Raw genomic sequence first — 25,012 nt, 5'->3', positions numbered from 1 at the left:
TGGTACATTTAAGTTAAACCATGGCTGGCTATGGTACATTTAAAATAAACCATGGCTGGCCATGATACATTTAAATGTACCATGGCCTTGATATATCTGATGAGGTAACATTGTTTGTTTTTATAAGAATCCTGGCAGTATTCGATTGTGGGAGTTTATTATTACTCACGTGATGAAAACCATGAACCCGATTTTGCATTCTACAGCACTCATACGAAGGCGATTCGACACCCTTACCACCCTATGAGTTGACAAATGGAAGTTTAAGGTGAGAACTAGTGTCATGGTTAATTTACAATCGCGTGTCCGCGTGTTTGATTACGTACCATGCCCACTTTTCGTATATCACGAGGTAACCACTCTACAGCGAAGCTTACCCCTCTGGATGTTTAGAAAACATTGTAAACAGTGGTTAAACGATGTAGCAATCACGTGCCCTCGTGATTTGCCTGATATGTACACCCATGCTCTCGGGCACCCATGCTCTCGGGCCTAACAGACCTCGAGCTTGGATGTACATATCAGGCAAATCACTCGGGTACATGATACAACTATTACATATGGGTATAATGTACATGTATATATATATATCTAATCAAAAACAGCCAAGCTGTAAAAAAAGGTGCGGCCCCCAAAAAGGCCATGGTGAAAAAAGATGTGAAATCCAAGGTGACATCCAAGAAATGGCTGTGATGGTAGGTTAATGGTAAAAATTTTAATAACGACAATTCAGGTGAATTTGATGCCAAGACCAAGTGGCACAAAATTCACCTGAATTGTCGTTATTAAAATTTTTACCATTAACCTACCATCACAGCCATTTCTTGGCCGCCACCTTGGATTTCACATCTTTTTTCACCATGGCCTTTTTGGGGGCCGCACCTTTTTTTACAGCTTGGCTGTTTTTGATTAGATATCACTTCTTTTTGTATTTGCATACTGCAAAGCCGGCCTATGGCTGGCTTTGGGGCTTTTTTACCCATGTGTTTTTTTATTTATCACAGGAAGAAGAAAAGAACTTATAGAAGATTTTTAATACTTCAATTATTTTTGATTTTATTAGTAATTATATACATATATTTATTACATGCCCATTATTCCCCACAGGATATTTTTTAGCAGCTGATCTCTCTACTAGGTGACTTAAAATATAGCTGAACTATATACAGGATGGTTTCTTTGTAGCTGAACTCTCTACAAGATAAATTCTTCTAGCTGATTTCTCTACAGGGTGATTTGTTTCTAGCTGAACTCTCTACAGGTTATTTGTTTGCAGCTAAACTTTCTAGATCCATGGTGGTTTCTTTGTAGCTGAACTCTCTACATGATGGTTTCTTTGTAGCTGAACTCTCTACAAGGTAACTTCTTCTAGCTGATCCCTCTACAGGGCGACTTGTTTGTTGTTGAATTCTCTACACGGTAATTTGTTTGAGGCTGAACTCTCTACATGGCAGTTTCTTTGTAGCTGAACTCTCTACAAGGTGACTTTTTCTAGCTGAACTCTATACAGAGTGATTTGATTGCAGCTGAACTCTCTACATGATGGTTTCTTTGTAGCTGAACTCTCTACAAGGTGACTTCTTCTAGCTAAACTCTCTACAGGGTGATTTTTTTGTAGCTGAACTCTTTAGGTGGTGATTTCTTTGTAGCTGAACTCTCTCCAAGGTGACCTCTTCTAGCTGATCTCTCTACAGGGTGATTTGTTTCTAGCTGAACTCTCTACAGGTGATTTGTTTGCAGCTAAACTCTCTACATGATGGTTTCTTTGTAGCTGAACTCTCTACAAGGTAACTTCTTCTAGCTGATCCCTCTACAGGGCGATTTGTTTGTTGTTGAATTATCTACACGGTAATTTGTTTGAGGCTGAACTCTCTACATGGCAGTTTCTTTGTAGCTGAACTCTCTACAAGGTGACTTTTTCTAGCTGAACTCTATACAGAGTGATTTGTTTGCAGCTGAACTCTCTACATGATGGTTTCTTTGTAGCTGAACTCTCTATAAGATGACCTCTTCTATAGCTGAACTCTTTACATGGTGTCTAGTTTCTAGCTGATCTCTCTACAGTGTGATTTGTTTGCAGCTGAAATCTCTACAGGGTGATTTGTGTGTAGCTGATCTCTCTGCAGGTTGATTTGTTTGTAACTGATCTCTCTACAGGGCAATTTGTTTGTAGCTGAATTGTCTATAAGGTGATTTGATCTCTCTGCAGGCTGATTTGCTTGTAGCTGAACTCCTTACATTGTGTCTAGTTTCTAGCTGATCTCCACAGTGTGATTTGTTTGTAGCTGATCTCTCTACAAGTTGATTTGTGTGTAGCTGATCTCTCTGCAGGTTGATTTGTTTGTAACTGATCTCTCTACAGGGCAATTTGTTTGTAGCTGAACTGTCTATAAGGTGATTTGATCTCTCTGCAGGCTGATTTGCTTGTAGCTGAACTCCTTACATTGTGTCTAGTCTCTAGCTGATCTCTCTGCAGGTTAATTTATTTGTAGCTGAAGTCTCTACAGGGTGATTTGTTTCTAGCTGATCTCTCTACAGGGTGATTTTTTGTAGCTGATCTCTCTGCAAGTTGATTTGTTTGTAGTCGATCTCTCTACAGGGTAATCTGTTTGTAGCTGAACTGTTTATAAGGTGATTTGTTTGTAGCTGATCTCTCTGCAGGTTGATTTGTTTTAGCTGAACTCTCTACAGGGCGATTTGTTTGTAGCTGATCTCTCTGCAGGTTGATTTGTTTGTAGCTGAAGTCTCTACAGGGTGATTTGTTTCGAGCTGATCTCTCTACAGGGTGATTTTTTGTAGCTGACCTCTCTTCAGGGTGATTTGTTTCTAGCCGATCGCTCTACAGGTGGATTTGTTTGTAGCTTAAATCTCAACAGGGTGTATTGCTTGTAGCTGAACTCCTTACATTGTGTCTAGTTCCTAGATGATCTCTCTACAGGGTGATTTGTTTGTAGTTGATCTCTCTGCACATTGATTTGTTTGTAGCTGATCATGAACTCTCTACAGGGTGATTTGTTTCTAGCTGATCTCTCTACAAGTTGATTTGTGTGTAGCTGATCTCTCTGCAAGTTGATTTGTTTGTAGTCGATCTCTCTACAGGTTAATTTGTTTGTAGCTGAACTGTCTATAAGGTGATATGTTTATAGCTGATCTCTCTGCAAGTTGATTTGTTTTAGCTGAACTCTCTACAGGGTGATTTGTTTCTAGCTGATCTCTCTACAAGTTGATTTGTGTGTAGCTGATCTCTCTGCAAGTTGATTTGTTTGTAGTCGATCTCTCTACGGGGTAATTTGTTTGTAGCTGAACTGTCTATAAGGTGATATGTTTGTAGCTGATCTCTCTGCAGGTTGATTTGTTTTAGCTGAACTCTCTACAGGGTGATTTGTTTCTAGCTTATCTCTCTACAGGTTGATTTGTGTGTAACTGATCTCTTTACAAGCTGATTGTTTGTAGCTGATCTCTCTGCAGGTTGATTTGTTTCTAGCTGATCTCTCTACAAGTTGATTTGTTTGTTGCTGATCACTCTAAAGATTGATTTGTTTGTAGCTGAACTCTCTGCAAAGTGTTTTGTTTGTAGCTGATCTCTCTACAGGATAATTTGTTTGTAGCTGAACTCTCTGCACAGTGATTTGTGTGTAGCTGAATTCTCTAGAGAGTGATTTAATTGTAGGTGAACTCTCTACAGGGTGCATGACTTGTTTATAGCTGAACTCTCTTCAGTGTGACTTGTAATGTTCTGAATCTCTACAGTGATATAATTGTAGCTTAATTCTCCACAGGGTGACTTGCTTCTTGCTGAATTGTCTATACGATTAACTGTTTGCAGCTGAAGTCCCTACAGAATAACTTGTAATGTAATAGAATTCTATAATGGAGTAAATAAATTTGCTGAATGCTCTATTAGGGTGACTGTTCTATTAGAATATCTCGATCTCGCATTTGCTACACAGAGTTGGCTTTCGAATCATAACTCAGTGGTTTGTAATCCAATATTGTTCTATACTACTGCAAGGACTTTCTATGAAGATTATTCCAGCTATACACTGATTTTCAGTTCATTGCTCTTAGCGGTTTGCCTAGTAGGCTTAAAAACTAATACTTTTTTATTACTAAAAATCGATCGCGTGATTGTGACACAGGTTGGGTTTTGTATCATATCTCCGTGGTCTTAATCTCGATTCCTTTCAAACCACCAAAAGACACTCCTACGATGGTTACTCCATCTACATAGCAATTTTCAGCTCATGCCATGAAGCGGTTTACCCTGTAGGCGTGACAACAAATCGATCTTGTTTTACGCGAATAATCGGTCATAACGCCTGAACCATTCATCGGATTTGCACCAAATATGATGCTAGGATGCGCCTTTGGACTCCCTTTTTGTGTGCCAAATTTCAAGGCGATCGGAGCACGCGTTTGCGTTTTATAGCAATTTTTGCAAGCGTGCGAAAAGACGAAGAAGAAAAAAAACGAAGAAAAAAAAAACGAAACTTTGGCCGCTCATATCTCGGAAATGGCTTGAGTGATTTCCTTCAAATTTGGAATGTAGACTCCCCTAGCTGGCGGGCAACTCTGCAGCAAATTTGGTTTCAATCAGATAAGCTATCACCGAGATACAAAAGTGTGAAAATGACGTTTCTTTCTTCCTGTCAATATACTCACGGTGTGGCGCGCCGGCTTCTTGGGCCGCACGACACACTATCGTGTGTCTTGATATATATATATATGCATGTAGGGGGTATATGTTTGTGTGTGTATCTGTACATGTACCACTCTGCGTGGGCAGTTCAAAGGCACCACCAGTGCCATAATTTGTATATTGCACTGCTGCAGACCGCAGCGAGTGCATTATAACTTATAACGCACTGTAGACCACAACGATTGCATTATAAGTTATAATGCACCGACCGCAGTGCAATATACAGATATTGCACTGGCTGTGGTTTTGTGCAACATAGCACAAGTGCCGGTGGCGAAGACCACTACGACACCTCACCTAATAGGTGGAAAGACACTTCACAGATCACTCGAATTCTTTTATAACCTGACATGTAAAGGTCGATTGTGGGCCATAACGTCACCAATACGTATAATGTTTACAAGCAGCCAATGGCGATCGCAAAAGCCAACGTGGGTGGCCACAACTCTAGTCTACATATATATAAACGTACTTATACACCTTACTAGCTGGTGCCATCTTAGCCCAGATTAAACTGTAGTCCACTTCGACAATGACTCAATAAAACAAATATATTCTAAATAATACTAACCTTTACGTTCGATTGTGGTAACCAGTTTTGTCATGCCACCAGATTCGAGTTTAGCCAGTGTGAATAGTAAGAATTATATTAGTATCGTTTAGTAGTTAGGTTTTGTTTACTTAAACCGTCTATTTAGCTGCTTATTTTCGCTCGAGAGAATCACTATGGAGATTAGTCTGGTGCTTAGTCTATATGGGACACTGAGCACTACATGATGAGAGTCGAACAGCGAATGCAGGTTAGTGATATAACCCATAGCGTACTATCTTTCAATATCTCAGGTGGCTGCAGTACTGCAAGGGGAACGTCATCGCAACATCCAGCTTGGTTACCCACAATCGATGTTAGAAACCTGGCCTTTATAAGTGTTACAGCTGTCTTGTGAGACTCTCCCCACCTATTAGGTGAGTGGTACATAACAGTTATACAACGTGCACTCGTACTCTGCCTGTATAAACGCACTTGCCTTCGGGCCTAACGGCCCTCAGGCTCGTGCGTTTATATCAGGCAGAGCACTCGTGGCCGTTGTATAACTATATAATATACCACTTTCACACCTCACTTCAAAGGGAAGAGAAGGTGTATAAGTGGTATAATAGCACTGCTAGCAGTGCTCAGGAATGCAGTAACGAGAATAGGAGGTAGTATATACAAGTTATATCCCTCCTAGGAGTGATATAACTTGTATATACTACCTCCTATTCTTATTAATGCATTCCAAGCATTTTCAGAAATCATTTGATTTCTTTGATGAAACTGTGTGATCTCCTCTCCTTTAATATAGCGACACTTCACAGGATCAATAGTGGGTTTTAGTTTTTGTAAAGTGAGCCAAAGCATAGATCATGGACTTGGGGAAGAAGATAGTTCATTGTTTTACTGAATGAAGAAGGTCACAGGTTAGTTTATATTAAACATGTTACATTCAATAGTCACGTGGGGATGTCCCACAGACACTGGGTGTAGCGCTTAATTGATTTGGCCATTAGTGTTAATAGTATTCACTACTTTAGTTTATTCATGGCTAGTAAAGTAAGTACTTTAGTGTAGTTGAATCGTCTTTACATTGCCGTTTTGACACCTGGTGCGATGTCACACACGCGTAGTGACTGGGCGTGGCGCTTAATTGGCTAGGCCATTATAGTGCTGTAAACATATTCACTGCTTTAGTTTATTCATGGCTAGTATAGTAAGTACTTTATAGTGCACTTAAGCTTCATTATGAGCTGTTCAGCTCGTATTTGGGCTTCCTGTGTTTAATTGCGTACCCACAATCGAAGCGATCTGCTTGCTCGTGACGATACACTTACGCTCGGCCTCTCAGCAGTGCCTTGTTGTTGCTCTTACGACGTTACCCACAATCAAAAGTCACATGGTTCCATATAAATACACTCGCAAAGCATTCCAGCAATTTCCATGTACACTTGCAGGTGATTCACCCAAGTGGAATATATAAGTTGTAACATGGGCACTTGTGATTTGCCTGAAATATACACACTTGCACTCGGGCTGCGCTCTCGTGCTCGTGTGTATATTTCAGGCAAATCACTTGTGCCCATGTTACAACTACTACATATATATCTAATCCAAAACAGCCAAGCTGTAAAAAAAGTGTGCGGCCCTCAAAAAGGCTATGGTGAAAAAAAGATGTGAAATCCAAGGTGGCGGCCAAGAAATGGCTGTGATGGTAGGTTAATGGTAAAATTTTTAATAACAACAATTCAGATGAATTTTGGTGCTGCTTGGTCTTGGCATAAAATTCACCTGAATGGTCATTATTAAAATTTTTACCATTAACCTACCATCACAGCCATTTCTTGGCCGCCACCTTGGATTTCACATGTTTCTTCACCATAGCCTTATTGAGGGCCGCACACTTTTTTTACAGCTTGGCTGTTTTGAATTAGATTTCATTTCTTTTTGTATTTGTATACCCCAAAGCCAGCCTATGGCCGGCTTTGGGACTTTTTAAACCTATTTTTCTTTACCACAGGAAGAAGAAAAGATGAAGTAGATGTACTTTAAATATTTTATCAGTAAATGTACAAATTATATATATATATATATAATACATATATTGATTACAGAAATCTCCATGGTGGTTTCTATGTAATTGAACACTCTACAAGGTGACTTCTAATTGCTCTCTCTACAGGGTGAATTGTTTGTAGCTGAACGATCTACAAGGTAACTTCTTCTAGCTGATCTCTCTATAGGGTGATTTGTTTGTAGCTGAATTCTGTACAGGTGATTTGTTTGCAGCTGAGCTCTTTACAGAATGGTTTCTTTGTAGATGAACTCTCTACAAGGTAACTTCTTCTAACTGATCTTTCTATAGGGCAATTTGTTTGTGGCAGAATTTTATGCAGGGTGATTTCTCTGCAGCTGAATTCTCTACATGGTGGTTTCTTTGTAGCTGAACTCCCTACGAGGTAACTTCTTCTAGCTGATCTCCCTACAGGGTGATTTGTTTGTAGCTAAACGATCTACAAGGTAACTTCTTCTAGCTGATCTCTCTACAGGGTGATTTGTTTGTAGCTGAATTCTGTACAGGTGATTTGTTTGCAGCTGAGCTCTTTACAGAATGGTTTCTTTGTAGCTGAACTCTCTAAAAGGTAACTTCTTCTAGCTAAGCTCTCTACAGGGAGATTTGTTTGTAGCTGAGCTCTCTACATGGTTGTTTCTTTGTAACTGAACTCTCTACAAGGTAGCTGATCTTTCTACAGGGTGATTTGTTTGAAGCTGAAATCTCTACAAGGTAACTTCTTCAAGCTGATCTCTCTACAGGGAGATTTGTTTGTAGCTGAACTATCTACATTATGGTTTCTTTGTAGCTGAACTCTCTACAAGGTAACTTCTTCTAGCTAAGCTCTCTACAGGGAGATTTGTTTGTAGCTGAACTCTCTACATGATGGTTTCTTTGTAGCTGAACTCTCTGCAAGGTGATTTCTTCTAGTTGAACTATCTCTTGCATGAACTCCCTACAAGGTAACTTCTTCTAGCTGATCTCTCTACAGGGTGACTTGTGTGTAGCTGAAATCTCTACATGGTGGTTTCTTTGTAGCTGAACTCTACAAGGTGATTTCTTCTAGTTGAACTATCTCTTGCATGAATTCCCTACAAGGTAACTTCTTCTAGCTGATCTCTCTACAGGGTGACTTGTGTGTAGCTGATCTCTATACAGGTTTCTTGTTTCTAGCTGATCTCTTGAATTCTCTTCAGGGTGACTGCTCTATTAGGATGACTGCTCTATTAGAGTATCTCGATCTCGCACTTGCTGCACCAAGTTGGATTTCGTGTTATAACTCCGTGGCTTTAAGTCTGATTCTTCTACACTATTGATGAGCCTTTCTAAGATGATTACTCCATCTGTACAACGATTTTCAAAGCATTACCCCAAGCGGTTTATCTGGTAGGCGTGGTAAGCAGTCGTTTTTTTATTAGCTAATCTCGATTGCGTAATTGTTACACAGTGTTGGTTTTTTCGTTGTATCTTCCTGGTTTTTAGCTCGATTTCTTTCAAACCACAAAAGGTTTGAGGTTCAATAGTTAACTTATCCACCCACCGATTGTCAGCTTCTTCCCATACGCGGTTTAACCTGTAGGCGTGACAACATATTGGTGTTATTTTTCCTGAATACTCGCTCATAACTCTTTGCCTGTTTATCGTATTCCAGCCAAAGTTGGTACCGAGATGCGCCTTTATACCACCCTTCTGTGTGCCAAATTTCAAGGCAATCGGATATGGCGTTCGCGTTTTATAGCAGTTTTTGTAAGTGTGCGGCGACAAGAGGAATAAAAATAAGAAAAAAAAAACGAAGAAACTAAGCCAATTTTTGAAGTCGCATATCTCGGGAACGCGTATGCGATTTCGCTCAAATTTGGAATGTGGAGTGCTGAAGTTGGAGGGAGTGTTCACAGCAAAAATCGTCTTGTTTCATCAAGGCAGCACAGAGCTATGAGGTGCGAAAATTGTGTTTTCTTTCTTCCTGTTAATATACTCACGGGTGTTGCACGCCGGCTTCTTGGGCCACACGACACACTACCATGTGTCTTGATATATATTATATGTGTGTATGTATATGTATAAGCAGCGTGTATATATATGCATGCATGTGTGCAGATATAATTGCACGTGTTGGTAGTTTCATATGCAGTGGAGATAGTCATTCTTGTACATGTAGACATTCATAGTAACATAATGTATTTGTGTGTTACTAAGGTGACAATACAGACAATATGTTTTGCGATTTGTTACACTTAAATAATTTAAGGAAATAAATGTTTTTAAATGGCATGGCACGGGTTGCCCAATCACATGATGATATTTGGTTAAGAAAAGCTTATGTGAGGTACCTAATTATCAATTCTCTAACCTGTCGGCCATGTCAAGGATCCCGACCCTATAGATATTGTTCATACCAAAGATACAACGGAGACTATGACCAGTGCCAGCCAAGCTAATTAAGAGGATATAAGAGGAAAAATTGACAAAGACAAAACCGAGCATGTTGCACCTGGCCAGCAAGCTTATAGCCATTCCAAGCAACAGCCAGTGAGTTTGATCACTCAAATGACCCCGATGTTTTACCATCTATCTTGCAACTTGTAAACAAGCTCAACCAAAAAAAATAAAATAAAATTCAGCCTTCTGGGTATGAACTATCTGGTCTTGGAAACACACTATATCGATAAATTGTTTATGACTGTTGCTTCCACTAGATTGCTGCTTTTTTCCCACACACCACCTCGACCCATTAAAGATATAGTTTAACTTGGCTATGGTACTTTGCTGACATTTTTGAATTTACAATATATATATATCACCTCATATCAAATATTTTTAGGTATATGCTTGTCATGCCCCCAATTTTCAATATTCTATCAAACTTCTTGCCTTGGACTGTCTAGAGCAGCTCTAATGGGCAGCACAACTTGTATACAGTTATTCTAATCTGCAACTATTAAGGCATTCCAGGGGCATCGAATTGTACTTATATACTATGGCTAGGATGTAGGACAGATTATGTGGGAAAGCAAGCCATGGAGGTTGTTGGTTGTGCCAAATTATTCATGTTCTGCATGTATGCACAGCAGCCAACATTAAATATGCTTCTGAATGATAAAGTTTCATTCTGATTTGTGCTGGTGGCAAACCTGAGTTGTTGTGTGTTTTGGCAGGCAAAACAAACAAAAAAAGAAAAGAAAAAAAGAAAGGCATCTACTACCACATGGGGTCAAATATAACATCATAGTAATTTTAAAAAGAAAAATCCAATTGTTTGGGCTTTGTGGAAGAAGTCAGGTACAATTTCAGTTTGACCATTCCAGAGTTGTCACTGCTGTGAATAGACACTATAAAGCTGCCATGTACTTGTAATGCAGCCTGTGGTTCTTTGTTTTTACTAATTCCGAGATTGATCTAGCCTGTAGACACTTAGCAGTGGTACAATAATAACACAGCTGACCACATCTCCCATGGTAACCTGCATTCGTTCTTTTGTTTATGTCCACCAGCCACCTGGCTGCCAGCTCCACTACCTCATCCGTGACTATAGATTCCGAGGGATAAATGGGATGGACACACACACACACACACACATTCCAGGCAGCTGTGCAGTACTCTACATGAATGGTTTAGTGTCTCCTACTCGATAGATGCTATAATGCTGAGCAGCACTGATGTTTACTATTCCTCACACAGACTATATAACCCAACACCAGTCTCCATTTTTAATCACAATGGCGCAATGCTTCAAGTCCACTTATTCTCCAATGGCAACCTATAGCTTCATTCATCCTGCAGTCAGTGTAATGGATAGTACAAGCCTCCTTACACCACACTTTGAGCAGATTCTTTGAAGCATTTATAGAGCTAGCCAGTACGCACAGACAATGAATCCACCTTCCAGGTATACCTATAGTTGATCCAATATCAGTTATGTATTAATTGTGTTCAACTACTCCCTGCTGAGGCATAGCTATAGTGTAGGCAGGTGAGGCAGCTGCCTCATCAGGTATTTGTATCTGAACTCACTGAACTGGGAGTTATGTTGGACCTTTAGATGCATTAAAAGCATGTATTAACAGGGTTTGTATGCTGTTTAGTTCAACTTATAGTGTACATAGTAAGAGTCCATCCAGGTTCAGCTCTAAGTGGATAGCTACTGAGGTTTACTTTTCAGAAACTGGTCAAGCAAGATCGATATACTTTAGTGGAGCAGTCACCCTAACATAGAACACTCACTCTGATACAACATGCAGTCAAGCAAATTTTTAATACAATACTTTGATAGAATTTAACAACTTAAATTGCTCTCACAACCAATCTCAGATGGTCTAAGTTTACCAGGGGAGCATAACCTGACCCCTGTTGACCCCCTGTTATCAGTGCTTATAATTATACTACTTGGGTCAAAGAGTGAGCAACATGCACAGGAGAACTCATGCTCGCCTCATTTTATCATTACAGTCACCATATGCATTTTAGCTGTATTTTTTTTCACATCTTATTCTGTTTATTAGAACTAAGTTGAATTGCAAGGTCAGAACTGTTTATATTGGGTATGTAGAACTAGATCGAACCATCCCTAGCAGGTCCACTCCAGAGCGGTTCAACATGGTTCAGTTTGATACAAGCAGTTCAACATGGTTCAGTTCAATATGGCAAACATTCACACCAACCTGGAAATCGTTTTGATTTGAGGACATTCTTTGTGGTGGGTGTGCAGGGAATATCCCAGAGGTTTTACGGTTCCTATGGCTTGGAGGGAAAGGCAGTTGCCTTTCTTTGGCATGCGGAAATTCTTGTGGCTTCAGAGAATGTTAGAATCGCCAAGCATTCCTACCTCCAAGCCTTTGTAGTAAAACATGCTGTATACATCATGTAAAATTGTTGAAAAGGGGCCTATTTGAAAATTAATAGGAGAATCCATGGAACCCTGCACACCTACCAAAACAACCACCATCTGTTGATGGTGGCAACCTGTTCACAACAGGGTAAGTCCTGCTGACCGGGTTAAATTGACAAGCAACATTAAATGGAGTTTAACTAGTTAAACTAAGTTAATGTTGCAGTCGAGCATGCATGAGTGTATTATGATAGTGACTAACACAAAGCTCCACCATGACTGGAGGGAAGATTGGGAAGGCACACACATGAGAAGGGTTGGCAATAATTGGACAATAACATTGCACATGCGTTACAAGAAAAAGGCGCGTGGAGAGGTGTTAGAACACATGGTGCTATATGGCATAGTGAATCTTGTCCCTCCCATACCACTCCCCTCTACCAACTATCTCATATTAGTATTTTAGAAGACGATAATCACAAAGGGATTGTTGGGTGGGGTTTAATGTAATGTATTGCCCCAAAAAATAAATAAAATTAATAACGGGGGTGTGGGGAGGTGAAGCATGCACCACAGACAGTCCCAGCAGGGAGCTTAGTAAATCCCCCATTTTTTCCCTTATCTTTTCCATCTTGAGGCTAGCTCAGGGTGTGATAGTGCAGGGTTTCTATTAGGAAAGTTGTGGCATGCAGAAAGTCTTGTGGCTTCAGAGAATGTTAGAATCCCCAAGCATTTCTACCTCCAAGCCTTTGTAGTAAAACATGCTGTATACATCATGTAAAATTGTTGAAAAGGGGCCTATTTGAGAATTAATAGGAGAATCCATGGAACCCTGCACACCTACCAAAACAACCACCATCTGTTGACGGTGGCAACCTGTTCACAACAGGGTAAGTCCTGCTGACCGGGTTAAACTGACAAGCAACATTAAACAACATTAAATGGTATTTCTTACATGATTTAGTTTCTGTTGGGCCCAACATAACAGAACTCTTCTCCTTTAGTGGAATATGTTCTTTAGTAATAGGATTTGTGACTGCAGCTAGAGCTGGGTCTTTCTTGTTATATTTCTTCCTATACCACCTGTTAGTAGTCATCACCACGGTAACATCATACAGGTGATCACTTACAGCAGTGCAATGATGACAATGATGATGGCTATCATGATGATGATCAGGACAACAACAACTCCTATTATAGCAGCTCCTCCTCCTGAACTACCTCCACCACCAGAAGATGAGACAGGAAGTGCTACATGTGATAAACAATAGCAACATACAGATTGTAATGTTGCGTATATATACACTTCATTATAGAAGGGTGGCTCTGCATACTTGTAAACTGTCAGTTGTTAATAGATCAGGAACTAATCAATGCCATTTAGTACACCCATAATATTTTAAGTATACACTAGTACAACAAACATTTACGTATATATACAAAAAATGCGACCAGATTTTGGAAAATCAGCATGCATAAAACAATAGCAATGTTACAAATCACTGTGTTGCCATTAAGACAATTACGCACTTATTGGATAATTTCACTAAATTTTAATACTTTGAGGTAGTGACTAAAATGTTTTGATAACATGAAATGCCTTGTTTTATAAACATTGCCAAAATCTGGTCACAAATATAAACTAACTCAAAGTATTCATTTCTCCCAATTTAACTAACCAATTGGCTGTGAGTAGCCACTAGATGCATATCTTGGATTCTGTAATGTTCACAATTAAATTCCATTTCAGTCAATTGCTACACTTACTGAATCATTGTGATCATAAGCATATGCTCTGACAAATGTGAAGTAAGTCTTTTCTCTATCAAGTGGAGCATTATGGTAACTTGAACCATCAACTGACATAGTAACATTTCCAGCCCCCAGTACTATCATCTTCTCCCACTGGTCTCCACTCATATTATGTAAAACCATTGCAATATACATTGTATCCCTTAATGGGTCATTGAAATCAACAAGATCACTGTCTGGTATTTGAGATGGTTCAGTGCTATTGTCTGTTGTCACAACAACAAACAGGTGTCTGCGGAGAATGGAATATAAATTCTGTACATAGTATATGTGACCAAGCATGCAAAACCAAACACATAGGGACACCTACACCTGATGACTTACAGGTTGTATGTGTATACCCAAATTGGATATTTGTAATCTAATAATATACCAGCCAATGAACTTGAAGACATGAAAAAGCATTGCTGAATATTACATAGTATAGCACCAAAATGCAAGAAGCTATGAATCCTGAAACTTTTAAAAGTAGGTACACGTATTTGGTTTTCAATTGCCTAGTCACATGCTAATGTACCCGATTGGTCCATAGGAATCACGTAATGTATCCAGTGAGGGGAGCTCAACATTGGAAGTGAATAATGATCCATTAATACTGTTCCTTTTGTCACTTAAAACTGATGAATCCTTGAAGGTTTTAGAAACTATATTAACAACAATAAAATTTATTGAAGTCAACCTGCTGGCTTACTTTCTACAATTACTGTAGTGTTTGTAAATTCAGAGTCAGTTATTTCATTATTATATGCTCCACAAGAATAGTTTCCATTATGCTTTCTAGGATCCAAGTACTCTATGAATAGTCTGTGGTCTGGCATACTAATTTGTAACTCCATACTACTAGCACTATCAATTAATTTATCATCTTTGAACCAAACAAATGTTATGTCATTTGGAGAATCATTATCATTAGTGGCTGAACATTCTAGCATAAATTGCTGTCCAATTATATGATAATATGCTGAATGAAATGGATCAGATATTTTTGGTGGACCTGCAGAACAACACAACAGTCATCTGTCAACTGCTGTTAACTAGTATCATACATACATGTAACACTTACCTATAATCAATGTGTAACTTTCTACAGTTATTTTTAAAATATTTACATATTGGCTATTAGTCTACCAATTCCACTTGATACATAAGAATGATAAATTACTGGATAGCGGGAAAGTTTAGTGGGGATAAAGTTTGGCAAATTTGGTGAATGACCAGCTATTCGCCAAACTAAAACCATCCAAACTTTGCCACTTGTCCACTTTTAATATCATGTGAATTGGAATAAACACGCATCTTGGGAATCTTGAAGTATGAGTTGTTAAGAACTAGGGGAAACTGAGCAGTCAGTCAACTCCATCAAGAGAATTTAACCTACTGGATTATTATTATTCAAGTCTACCAGTTGGGCACTGGAAGGTTTGCACAGAAGGCAGGCAGCCTATACGACAGATGCTTCAGATCCCAATGGACCATTATGTAAGGTGATAGCTACCGTCGCCCACCATTGCTGCAGTAAATGAAAAACTTGATGAAAAGGTCAGCACTGCAAGCGTCTGCTGTAATTCTCCATGGAGGGCTTTCACTACAGCTACTGCTAGCGGGTCATGTCCATTTCCATGCAGTTTCTAGCTCTCTCAGTGCCAACTCTTTACCAAGAATGATCATCTTGTATAATATTAAATCCACGGATCACATCATCTGTACAACAAAGCTATGTCTGCTCATGCATCTTCACGACGTACTAGTCCACACTGAGGTCCACACAGTGGCGTCACCATGATGAAGAATGCTGGTATGCGGCTCAAGAAATGAAAAATAAAATTAATTAGTGAAGTGGCGCCGATTCTCATCAATTCGCCAAACTTTTTTCGCCATTTACTTTTGATGGAGAGATTCGCCAAACTTTATTCCCACCAAACATTCCCACTATACGGTATTAAGTGTATAAATGTGTATACAAAATACATGCAAACTCATACCAAACACAACCACTGCTGCTCTCTCTGACTCAGCTACATGACTTGTCCCATTCACATATACACCATAACTAGCAGTACAGTAATACTCATCCTCATCATCTTGTGTAACTGATGGTATAGTTAGTGCAGGTGTGTAGACTCCTATGGCTTTACTACTAATCATTCTTCTACTACTTCTCCCCCATTGATATGTGATGGGACCACTAGCTGTGGCATTACAGGATAAAGTGATGTCATCATTCTCATATACATCAGTGAAGTTATCAGGATGCTCTGTGATTGAGGCAATTACTACAATAAAACAATACAATGACAAATAAACCTTGCATGATAAGTGTTTATATCTGAGCCAATCATATTATTTTGCAAAGAAGCTAAAGTGTGTATACATTGTTCTTACCAGTAGAATCTATAATAATTCCTTCAGCAGAACTATTATCACCTACTTCAATATGAAGTTTAAGGAAAGGTGGTAGGGATAGGACAATATCAAACATTTCATTGTATTCAACCATGTCATCTCTATACACTGGTATTTTAAATGATGTAGCATTATCTCCAGCACTAAACGTTGCATTGAAAACTATAGAGTTGTAATCAGAGAGACCTAGTGTGTATATGAAATATACCATAAACAGTAATAACACTAATACGCATACTACTTGCAGACATTGGTGGCTGTGCTAACGGAGTAACAGTGACATTAAATGGTCTACTGGATGTTCCTCCAACTAGTTCCAATGTTACTAGTACAAATCCTGTATCTTCTGAACCAGTGTATTGTGTTTGTGTGAACCTTACTATTATATCTGTGATTAATATGACAGTTAATATGTGGCATATCATTATATGAAGCTCCTTACCACTAGAGTCTAGTATTATTCCAGTTGCAGTAGTAACAGAGCCAGCTATTATTTTAGGACTTAGGTTTTTTGATACAGTTAAGTTCATACTAAATATCTCATCTCCCTCAACAATATTATCACTCATCACTGGTACTCTCACTGTAGTGGTAGTGGCTCCAGCAGGAATTGTAGCAGTGAGACGAGATAAGTCAACATCACTTTCTATAAAGGAGCATATGTTTACATTGTGGAGGCTATGCAACTTGATAGCTGACCTTGTGCAGTCACTCCACTTAAATATATTTGTATCTTGATTCTTCGTTTTATTGTTCCTCCTCTTATAACAAGACCAACAAGCACATGTTTAGAAGTTTCTGATCCATTGAAAGTTAGTCTTGAGAATTCAACTTTTAAAACTGGATAAAATAAAATACAGATCAAATAATACAGAGATTGCATTCTTTTGTTAACTCATACCTATACACAAGCATGAGGCTTTTGTCAAACAGAAAATAATGCATAGTTAACAGGGGTAAATCTGCATTTACAAAACTTTCAAGATATAAATTGATAAATTATACTATGGACAGAGGGAAACTTTGGCTGGGTGGAGCTTCAGCAATGATCAAAACATAAAAAAAAAATTTTTTTTCTTGATATTTGTGACCAGATTTTACAGAACCGATCCAAATCGCACATCAGGCAAAATCAAACTAACACCACCAGTGGATAGCTACACTATCGTACTACAAGTTTTGACCCTCAGCACTACTCAAACTACACGAGGCTGGTTTTTACACACGTCTTTTCTGGGTGGTGTGGAGTGCTCAAATGGCGGTTTCAGGCCTTGTGAAGGACCTGGCTTGGCAAGAGTCAGTGGTTTACTGGTGGACAGCCTTATAATGTTGGCCAGATGTGTTCTCTGCTGATTTTGCTACATATCAGCCACTAAGGAGCCAGCACAGCCCTGTAATCTCGTGTCTGGACTCCAATCGTGGTCTGCCTCCATTTTGAGGTCTAACTTTTGCCCTCCCCGCCACCCCCCAGCCTCCACCCCTTTGTGAGCACTCGTGATACTACTTCGCTCGTCCAACTGCTCAGATTTTCTATCTTATTTGGCAGGAAACTGTACAAGCAGCTACAAGTACTGGAAGTGGCTTGAAAGGTAACAGATTGATGCATCTTTTGTGTAAATTTCATACGCGTGCTTGCTATCCTTGGAGAGTTATGCTGGCTTCAATTCTTTAAAACCATTTATCTCGGAACTTCTAATGTGCGATTTGGATCGTTTTTCCAAAATCCAGTCACATTTAATGCTTAGCAGGTTCAATTGAGTAATTCAACACATCAACTTGTGTTCATAACTATGTATGTGCAGTTTTCAATTAGACTTGAAAATCAGTCTAGTACAGTGAGACCCCCAGAAGAAGGAGCTTGCTGCACTGCTGAGTATGCCTGGCTTACAAAGTAGTAACTGTTTGTGTATGAAGAGCTACATCAGGTACTTCAAGCATTGCTAGTAATATTAACTCAACCTAGAAAGACACTTAAAGAAGCTGGGGTTCTCTATATGGTATGTGCACTTGTTGATTGCATGTAGTTTTAGATTTGATCAATACATTTTGGTAGCACATACACCAACAAGTGTTGGTAAGTTGATCTAAAGCACAACATTCAGTGCATTGCCAACAGCACAAAAAACATTATCTTACTTGTGTTTTCTTATTTTACAATATTTATCTAATCTAAAACAGCCAAGCTGTAAAAAAACGATGTGGTCCCCAAAAAGTAATGATGAAAAAGATGTAAATCCAAGTTGGCAGCCATGAAGTGGCTATGATTAATGGCAAAAAAAAAACTACGACAATCCAGGTGAATTTGTGTTACCTTCTCCGAGTTTCACTAGGAATTCAGTACCAAATTCATCAGAAGTTTTGTAATTAAAAATTTTGCCATTAACCTACCATCACAGCCACTTCTTGGCCACCACCTTGGATTCACATTTTTTTCACCATGGCTTTTTGGGGGCCGCACCCTTTTCTACAGCTTGGCTGTTTTGTATTAGATATCACTTGTTTTTGTAACTACATCATTTGGAGCTGATGCTACCTGTGTTTTTTCTTTACTTCCTAAAAAGGAAGATACCTAGAACAAACATACCATTTGTGGATAATGCTTTTTGCTATTTCTGCTGTGTTAAATTAATGCCTGAACTTTCATTCACAGGTTCACTTGCTTTTGGCAGCTGCATTCTCTACCAAGTGATTCATTGCAGCTGAATTTTCTGCAGGGTGACAAGAAGCTGAATTCTCCACTGTTTGTAGCTGCAAGGTGACTTGTTTGTAGCTGAATTCTCTACCAGGTAACTAACATGTAGCTGTACACTCCACAGAGTGACTTGTTTGTAGCTGAACTCTCTAATGTGTGGCTTATTTGTTGAACTTTTTAAAGGCTGACTTGTTTGTAGGTAAGCACTCTACCTGGTGGCCTTTTTGTAGCTGAGCTCTCTACAGATGAGTTTTTGTGCAGTTGAATTCTATATCAGGTGGTTTGTAGCTGAACTCTCTACTGGGTGTTGGATTTTTTACAGGGTAACTTGTTTGTAGCTGTATTCTCTAAAGGGTCAGTTGCTAGTGACTGAATTCTCTACCGGGTTACCTGTTTGTAGCTGAGCTATCTATGTATAGTGTGACTTTTTTGTGGTTGAACTCTCTCGGGTGACTTGTTTGTGTAACTGAATTCTCTACTGGGTGACTTGCTTTTAACTAGAGCTGGGCAATAGTAAAATATATCGTGATATTAACTTTCATATCGTATCATGATATTTAGCCTTTACACTATTGTTTTGGATGTAACACTTCTAAATGACTATTAAGTAGTTCTATTCATAATTTTTTTCTTTTCACAAGAAAGGAGCAATTATTAGGTGTAAGCAATATATAAATCAGCAAGTTTGTTCACAAAATTCTCATTTGTACAAGCAGCTAACTATTGATCTGTCATTTAGATACTATCATGATACATAGCCTTATCATGATATTTTCATTACTATCAATCGTCGTGAAATTTTACTATCGCCCACCACTACTTGTAACTGAACTTTCCACAGGATGAATTGTGTAGTTGAGCTCTTTACAGAGTGACTTGTTTGTAGCAGCACTCTCTACAGGATGACTTGTTTTGTAGCTAAACGGTGACTTGTTTGCAGATGAACTCTCTATTAGGTGGTTTTTTTTGCTGCTGAACTCTTTGCCAGGTGACTTGTTTCTAGCTGAAGTTTCCACTGTGTGATTAGTGTGTAGCTAAACTCTCTACAGTGTGACTTTATTTGTAGCTGAACTCTCCACTAGGGTGACTAATATGTAGTTGAATTCTTTACAAGGTGACTAAATTCTCCACAGGGTAATTTATTTGAGCTGAACTCTCTACTGGGTAACTCTTTAGTGGCTGAACTCTCTACTGGCTGATTTGTTTGTAGCTGAACTCTCTACTGAGTAACTTGTTTGTAGCTGAATTCACTAAAGGCTTACTTTTTTGTAGCTAAACTCTCTACACGGTGATTTGTTTTTGTAGCTTAATCCTCTACTGCATGACTTGTTTGTAAGTGAACTCTCTACAAGGTGATTTTTTATAACTGAACTATTTACTGGATGACCTGTTTGTAGTGAACTCTCTACAGGGAAATTTTTCGTGGCTGAACTCTCTACTGGATGACATGTTTGCAGCTGAACTATCTACAGGATGATTTTTTTTGTAGCTGAACTCTGTACAGATGATTGGTTTGCAGCAAAATTTTCCACTGGGTGACTTGTTTGTGTGTCTTAACTCTCTACAGGGTGATTTGTAGCTGAATTTTCTACAGGTGTTGCTGAATTCTCTACCATATGGCTTGTTCATTGCTAAACCTTCTACAGGGTGATTTGTTTGTAGCTGAACTTTCTACAACATGACTGTTTTGTAGCTGAATTCTCTACTGGGTGATTTATATGTGGTTGAGCTCTTTACACAGTGACCTTTTTTGTAGCTGAACTCTCCGCAGGATAATTATTTGTAGCTGAACTCTCTACTGGGTGACACTTTTGTGGCTGAACTGTCTACTGGCTGATTTGTTTGTAGCTGAACTCTCTATTGAATAACTTGTGTAGCTGAACCAGGGGTGGTGGAGCAGGCCAAAGAGTGAGGAGGCCAGGCCAACTGTAAGCTGAATACAAAAATGGTAACTACCTGCTGAGGATAGCTGCCTTCCACCAACTATACTCCTTACTTATAACTACACAAATGTAGCTTGCTACACTGTTCTCTGAATGCTGTGCTGCTCTATTAGAGTATCTAGATGTTTTCTTACACACATTGTCCCATAAAAGTGTGTGTGTGGGGGGCATGCCCCCCCCCCCCCCCCCATCTCCACTGCCTATGAGGTGAACTCACTAAAGGGTGACTTGTTTGTAGCTGAACTCTCTACAAATGACTTGCTTGTTGCTGAATTCTCTACTGGGTGACTTGTTTGTAGCTGGACTCTCCACTAGTGTTGTGAACCTGCAGAGTTTACTAAAACCGGTTATTGGAAGGTGAATAATTGGATATTGACCAGTTATTGTCTGATTGTAAATTTGCAGACATTATGCTACTAAACATGCCTGTTGGAAGCCTTAGGGTGGTACCAAAGTGACCATCAACATCCTGCCTTACAATAACAGCTATTACAATCACATGTTTACACATTCTTTGGGGTTATGTTATGATGTTAACACTTGTCAGCAGGGGTAATTTATGGTTTACCAAGTGGGTGGGCAAAACCAGTTTAAAGGCTTCTTAGCCAATAATTGGCTTGACCTAGACAATACCGGTTAATAACCGGTTTTTTTCCATACCAGTTCGCAACGCTACTCTCCACAGGATGATTTATTTGTAGCTGAACTCTACACTATATAGGTAATTGGTTTGTAGCTGAACTCTTCATTCTTTGTAGCTAAACTGATTAAAGGGTTATTCGTTTGTAGCTGAACTATCCATAGGGGGATCTGCTTGTAGCTGAGCTCTCTACAGAGTGACTTTTTGTAGTTTAACTCTCTACTGGGTGACTTTTTCACAACTGAACTCTCTTCTGGGTGACTTTTTGTAGCTGAACTCTCTAATGGATGATCTTTTTGTAGCTGAACTCTCTACAGGTGACTTGTTTGTAACTGAATTCTCTATTATACTAGGTGGATAGGTGAACTTTTTTACACTTCATAGTCTTTAGCTAACTACAAACAAAATCATCTTATGGAGAGTTCAGCTACAAACAAGCCACCACTGGTGACTTGTTTGTAGCTGAACTCTCTACAGATTGACTTATTTGTAGCTGAACTGCCTACAGGCTGACTTGAACTGCCTACAGGCTGACTTGAAATGCTTACAGGGTGATTTGTTTGCAACTGATTTCTTCTCTACAGGGTGACCTGTTAGTACCTGAACTCTCCACAGGGTGATTTTGCTTGTAGCTGAACTCTTTATAGGGTGACAGTTTTGTGATGAATTCTCCACCAAGTGACTTTTTCATTGCTAAACTCTCTATAGGGTGACTTATTGCAAAGCAGGGCTCTCTACACAGTGACTTGCTACATAGCTGAATGCTCTAATAGAGTAAATAATTACTATGCAATAGTGCTAAATGCTCTAATAGGGTGACTGTACTGACATATTTTTCTATGATGATTAATCCATCTATACACCAATTCTCAGCTCATTTCCTTAAGTGATTTACCTGGTAGGAATAAAACTTATGCTTTTTCAATTGTGCATTTGTTAAACACCTTTAGTTTTGCTTTATATCTCCATGGTCTTTTTCTCGGTGCATTTCAAACCACTAAAAGGCACTCCTGTAGTACTTAATCTACCTTCAAACCAATTTTAGTTCATTCCATTAAGCAGTTTATCCTATAGGCATGACAACAATTTTCTGCGAATAATTGGTCATAATTCTTAAAGTTTTCACTGGATTCATACCAAACTAGATGCTAACATTTGCTTTTGGACCCCCTTTAGGGGTGCCAATTTCATTGCGATTGGATAATGTGTTTATGTTTTATAACAGTCTTTGAAAAGTGTGCAAAAAGACAAAGAAGAATAAGAAGAAAAAACGAAACTTTGGCCACTTGTATCTCTGAGGTAATTTTTCTTTCAATATTGGTATGTGATGTTCCCTACCAGAAAGGTGTCTCTACTGTAAAGTTTGTTGCAATCGGATAAGAGATCACGGAGCTAGATACGTGTGAAAATCGTGTTTACTTTCTTACTGTCTATATACTCATGGTTTGGTGTGCTGGCTTCTTGGGTCGCACAACACACTACTGTGTGTCTTGATTTCTTTGCAAAAACAGTTTGGCTGAAATATAAGAGTGCACTCATGAATGTAAGAGTAATGAGCAACTGAAAGAGCTAATGTATAGATGAATGTTAAAAAGGATTCAAAATTACCAGCTAATTAAATTAATATGGAATGCAGCAAAGGTGAATATAGAACATAAGTGAATGATAAAGAAACCTTGGTGAAGGTATCAACATTCATTTGGTTGCTTCAGATACCAGCTCTTTCAGTTGCCTGTTACTTTTACTTTCATGTTGTTGCACCCTGTTTACAGCTTTGCTAATGCTATTTTTACATTGACCATATCAGAATCAAATGCAATGCTCTTTGCCTGCAGTAAACGATGTTTTCTTGGATCCTAAAGATTCAGATTTTCATATCTCAGTTAATGTTGTTACGGACAGTTCTGACTCACACTGTAACAGTTTCAGAGGGCTAAGAAAGAAAGGAAAACTGCTTAGAGTTGCTTGATGAGGTCATTGCCACTGTGCTGTGGAGCAGAGGGTGGGACAAGATCAGCACCCTTGGTGATCTCTTTGTTACTGAAAAATGGCTTTAGAGTCTAGTGGAACATCATTTAAAATATTCAAGTGCATATTTTGTACTTTCTGGTAATCAAGTTCATCATCACCCAATGAAATCCCTAAATTAACATATATATCAGCGCGGGTATTGCCAGCCACTATAAACTTTCAGACATGATATCTCCTAGAAGAGCAATAAGACTCAATCATTTATGGCACTATTATGAAGACCTATGATTATAACCAAATATGAAAGGATTTGGTTATATCAAGTGACTGCAGTGACCACTGATAGCTGCTGTCCAAACATGTTGATATTCAGACAATGTCATGTGCATTTGGATGCCAACTTCTGTATTCTTTCCGTGCAACTTATAAACTATTGTGTGGTAGTGATTTATAGAACAAACCTTGAGTTATCCAAGGATATAAACAGATTAGATCATTATCAGCCGGTAAAGTATATAGCCATTTTCAACAATGTGATCAAACACTGGATGCCAAAAGCGATTTTATGTGCAGATCTATCTTGATTATTTTGTAAGTTTTAATAAGGTACTAGCATAAACATGTTTAAAGCAGCAATTACTGGTATAAGGTGTTTTTCTTCAATTGGACGTAATAGCAGGAGTGGCCAGCTTATACTTGCAATGTAGTATTCCTAAAACTAGCTGTGTAAAGCTACTCCTCATAATAATTTAATGTTGTTGATCCTGCAAAGGTAGGGTAGCAATGATGTGCAAAACCTTGCTACAGATTAGTTGTCTGACTGTTCTGTTGGAGTAGTCAATGTCAATGCATTTGCATGTTAACTTTGTACAGCTTTTAGTACAGAATACTGGTATGGAATGTACAAATGTCACAAATATTCGTAGATGATCATACGGTGATTATATAACTATTGTTTTAAACTATAAACCTGTACAAAAAAATGTAGCTAGATTAGTTAGTTGCTCATTACACATAGCAATAATCAACAAAGCTTTTAACTATGTCTTTCTAGAATCTGTCCTCTAACATTTCATATATGTTGGGTATTTACTGTATCTAGCCACTGCCTCTTGAAAAAGCTAACATGCAAATAAATTCAATGTATACTATGCTATCAGACAGCTAAGCAGTAGTAAGTTTTTGCACCCTGCTGCAGTTTATTGTATCTCATATTATTAAGAGGATTGTAATTTAATTATTTTTATTTATCAGGATAGTGTGTCGTGCAGCCAAGAAAAGCCAATGCATCCAGGTGTGCAACAGAGAAGTGTTAATTTTGCAGGAACCAACCCCCCTGATTTTCATGCATCTGTACCTCAGTAAGAGCTGAACAGAAATAGCCAATTTTTCTGTGCAACATCCCTCAGAGCGGGACATCTTCCATACCAAATTTGAGC

The 25,012-nt window shown here is 38.8% G+C and overlaps 1 protein-coding gene across 2 annotated transcripts in view; it reads right to left on the bottom strand.

The window, feature by feature from the left end:
- LOC136266168 (uncharacterized) overlaps nt 1-25,012 on the bottom strand; it is an 82,566-nt gene that overhangs the window by 9,893 nt on the left and 47,661 nt on the right. Inside the window, exons 14-24 of one of the 2 annotated variants that reach the window (XM_066061158.1) lie at nt 17,027-17,167; nt 16,770-16,973; nt 16,566-16,715; nt 16,307-16,513; nt 15,907-16,197; nt 14,616-14,918; nt 14,442-14,568; nt 13,880-14,156; nt 13,792-13,831; nt 13,243-13,363; nt 13,068-13,195 (exon numbers count right to left, since the gene is read on the bottom strand). In XM_066061158.1, the coding sequence (XP_065917230.1) occupies nt 13,068-13,195; nt 13,243-13,363; nt 13,792-13,831; nt 13,880-14,156; nt 14,442-14,568; nt 14,616-14,918; nt 15,907-16,197; nt 16,307-16,513; nt 16,566-16,715; nt 16,770-16,973; nt 17,027-17,167 (1,989 nt within the window). The remainder of the gene's footprint in view (nt 1-13,067; nt 13,196-13,242; nt 13,364-13,791; nt 13,832-13,879; nt 14,157-14,441; nt 14,569-14,615; nt 14,919-15,906; nt 16,198-16,306; nt 16,514-16,565; nt 16,716-16,769; nt 16,974-17,026; nt 17,168-25,012) is intronic. The other variant, XM_066061159.1, reaches the window with a different exon arrangement.

Source organism: Dysidea avara, chromosome 9 (genome assembly GCF_963678975.1).
Source record: "Dysidea avara chromosome 9, odDysAvar1.4, whole genome shotgun sequence".
NCBI classification, from domain to species: domain Eukaryota; kingdom Metazoa; phylum Porifera; class Demospongiae; order Dictyoceratida; family Dysideidae; genus Dysidea; species Dysidea avara.
This window is presented reverse-complemented; position numbering and strand designations above follow the sequence as displayed.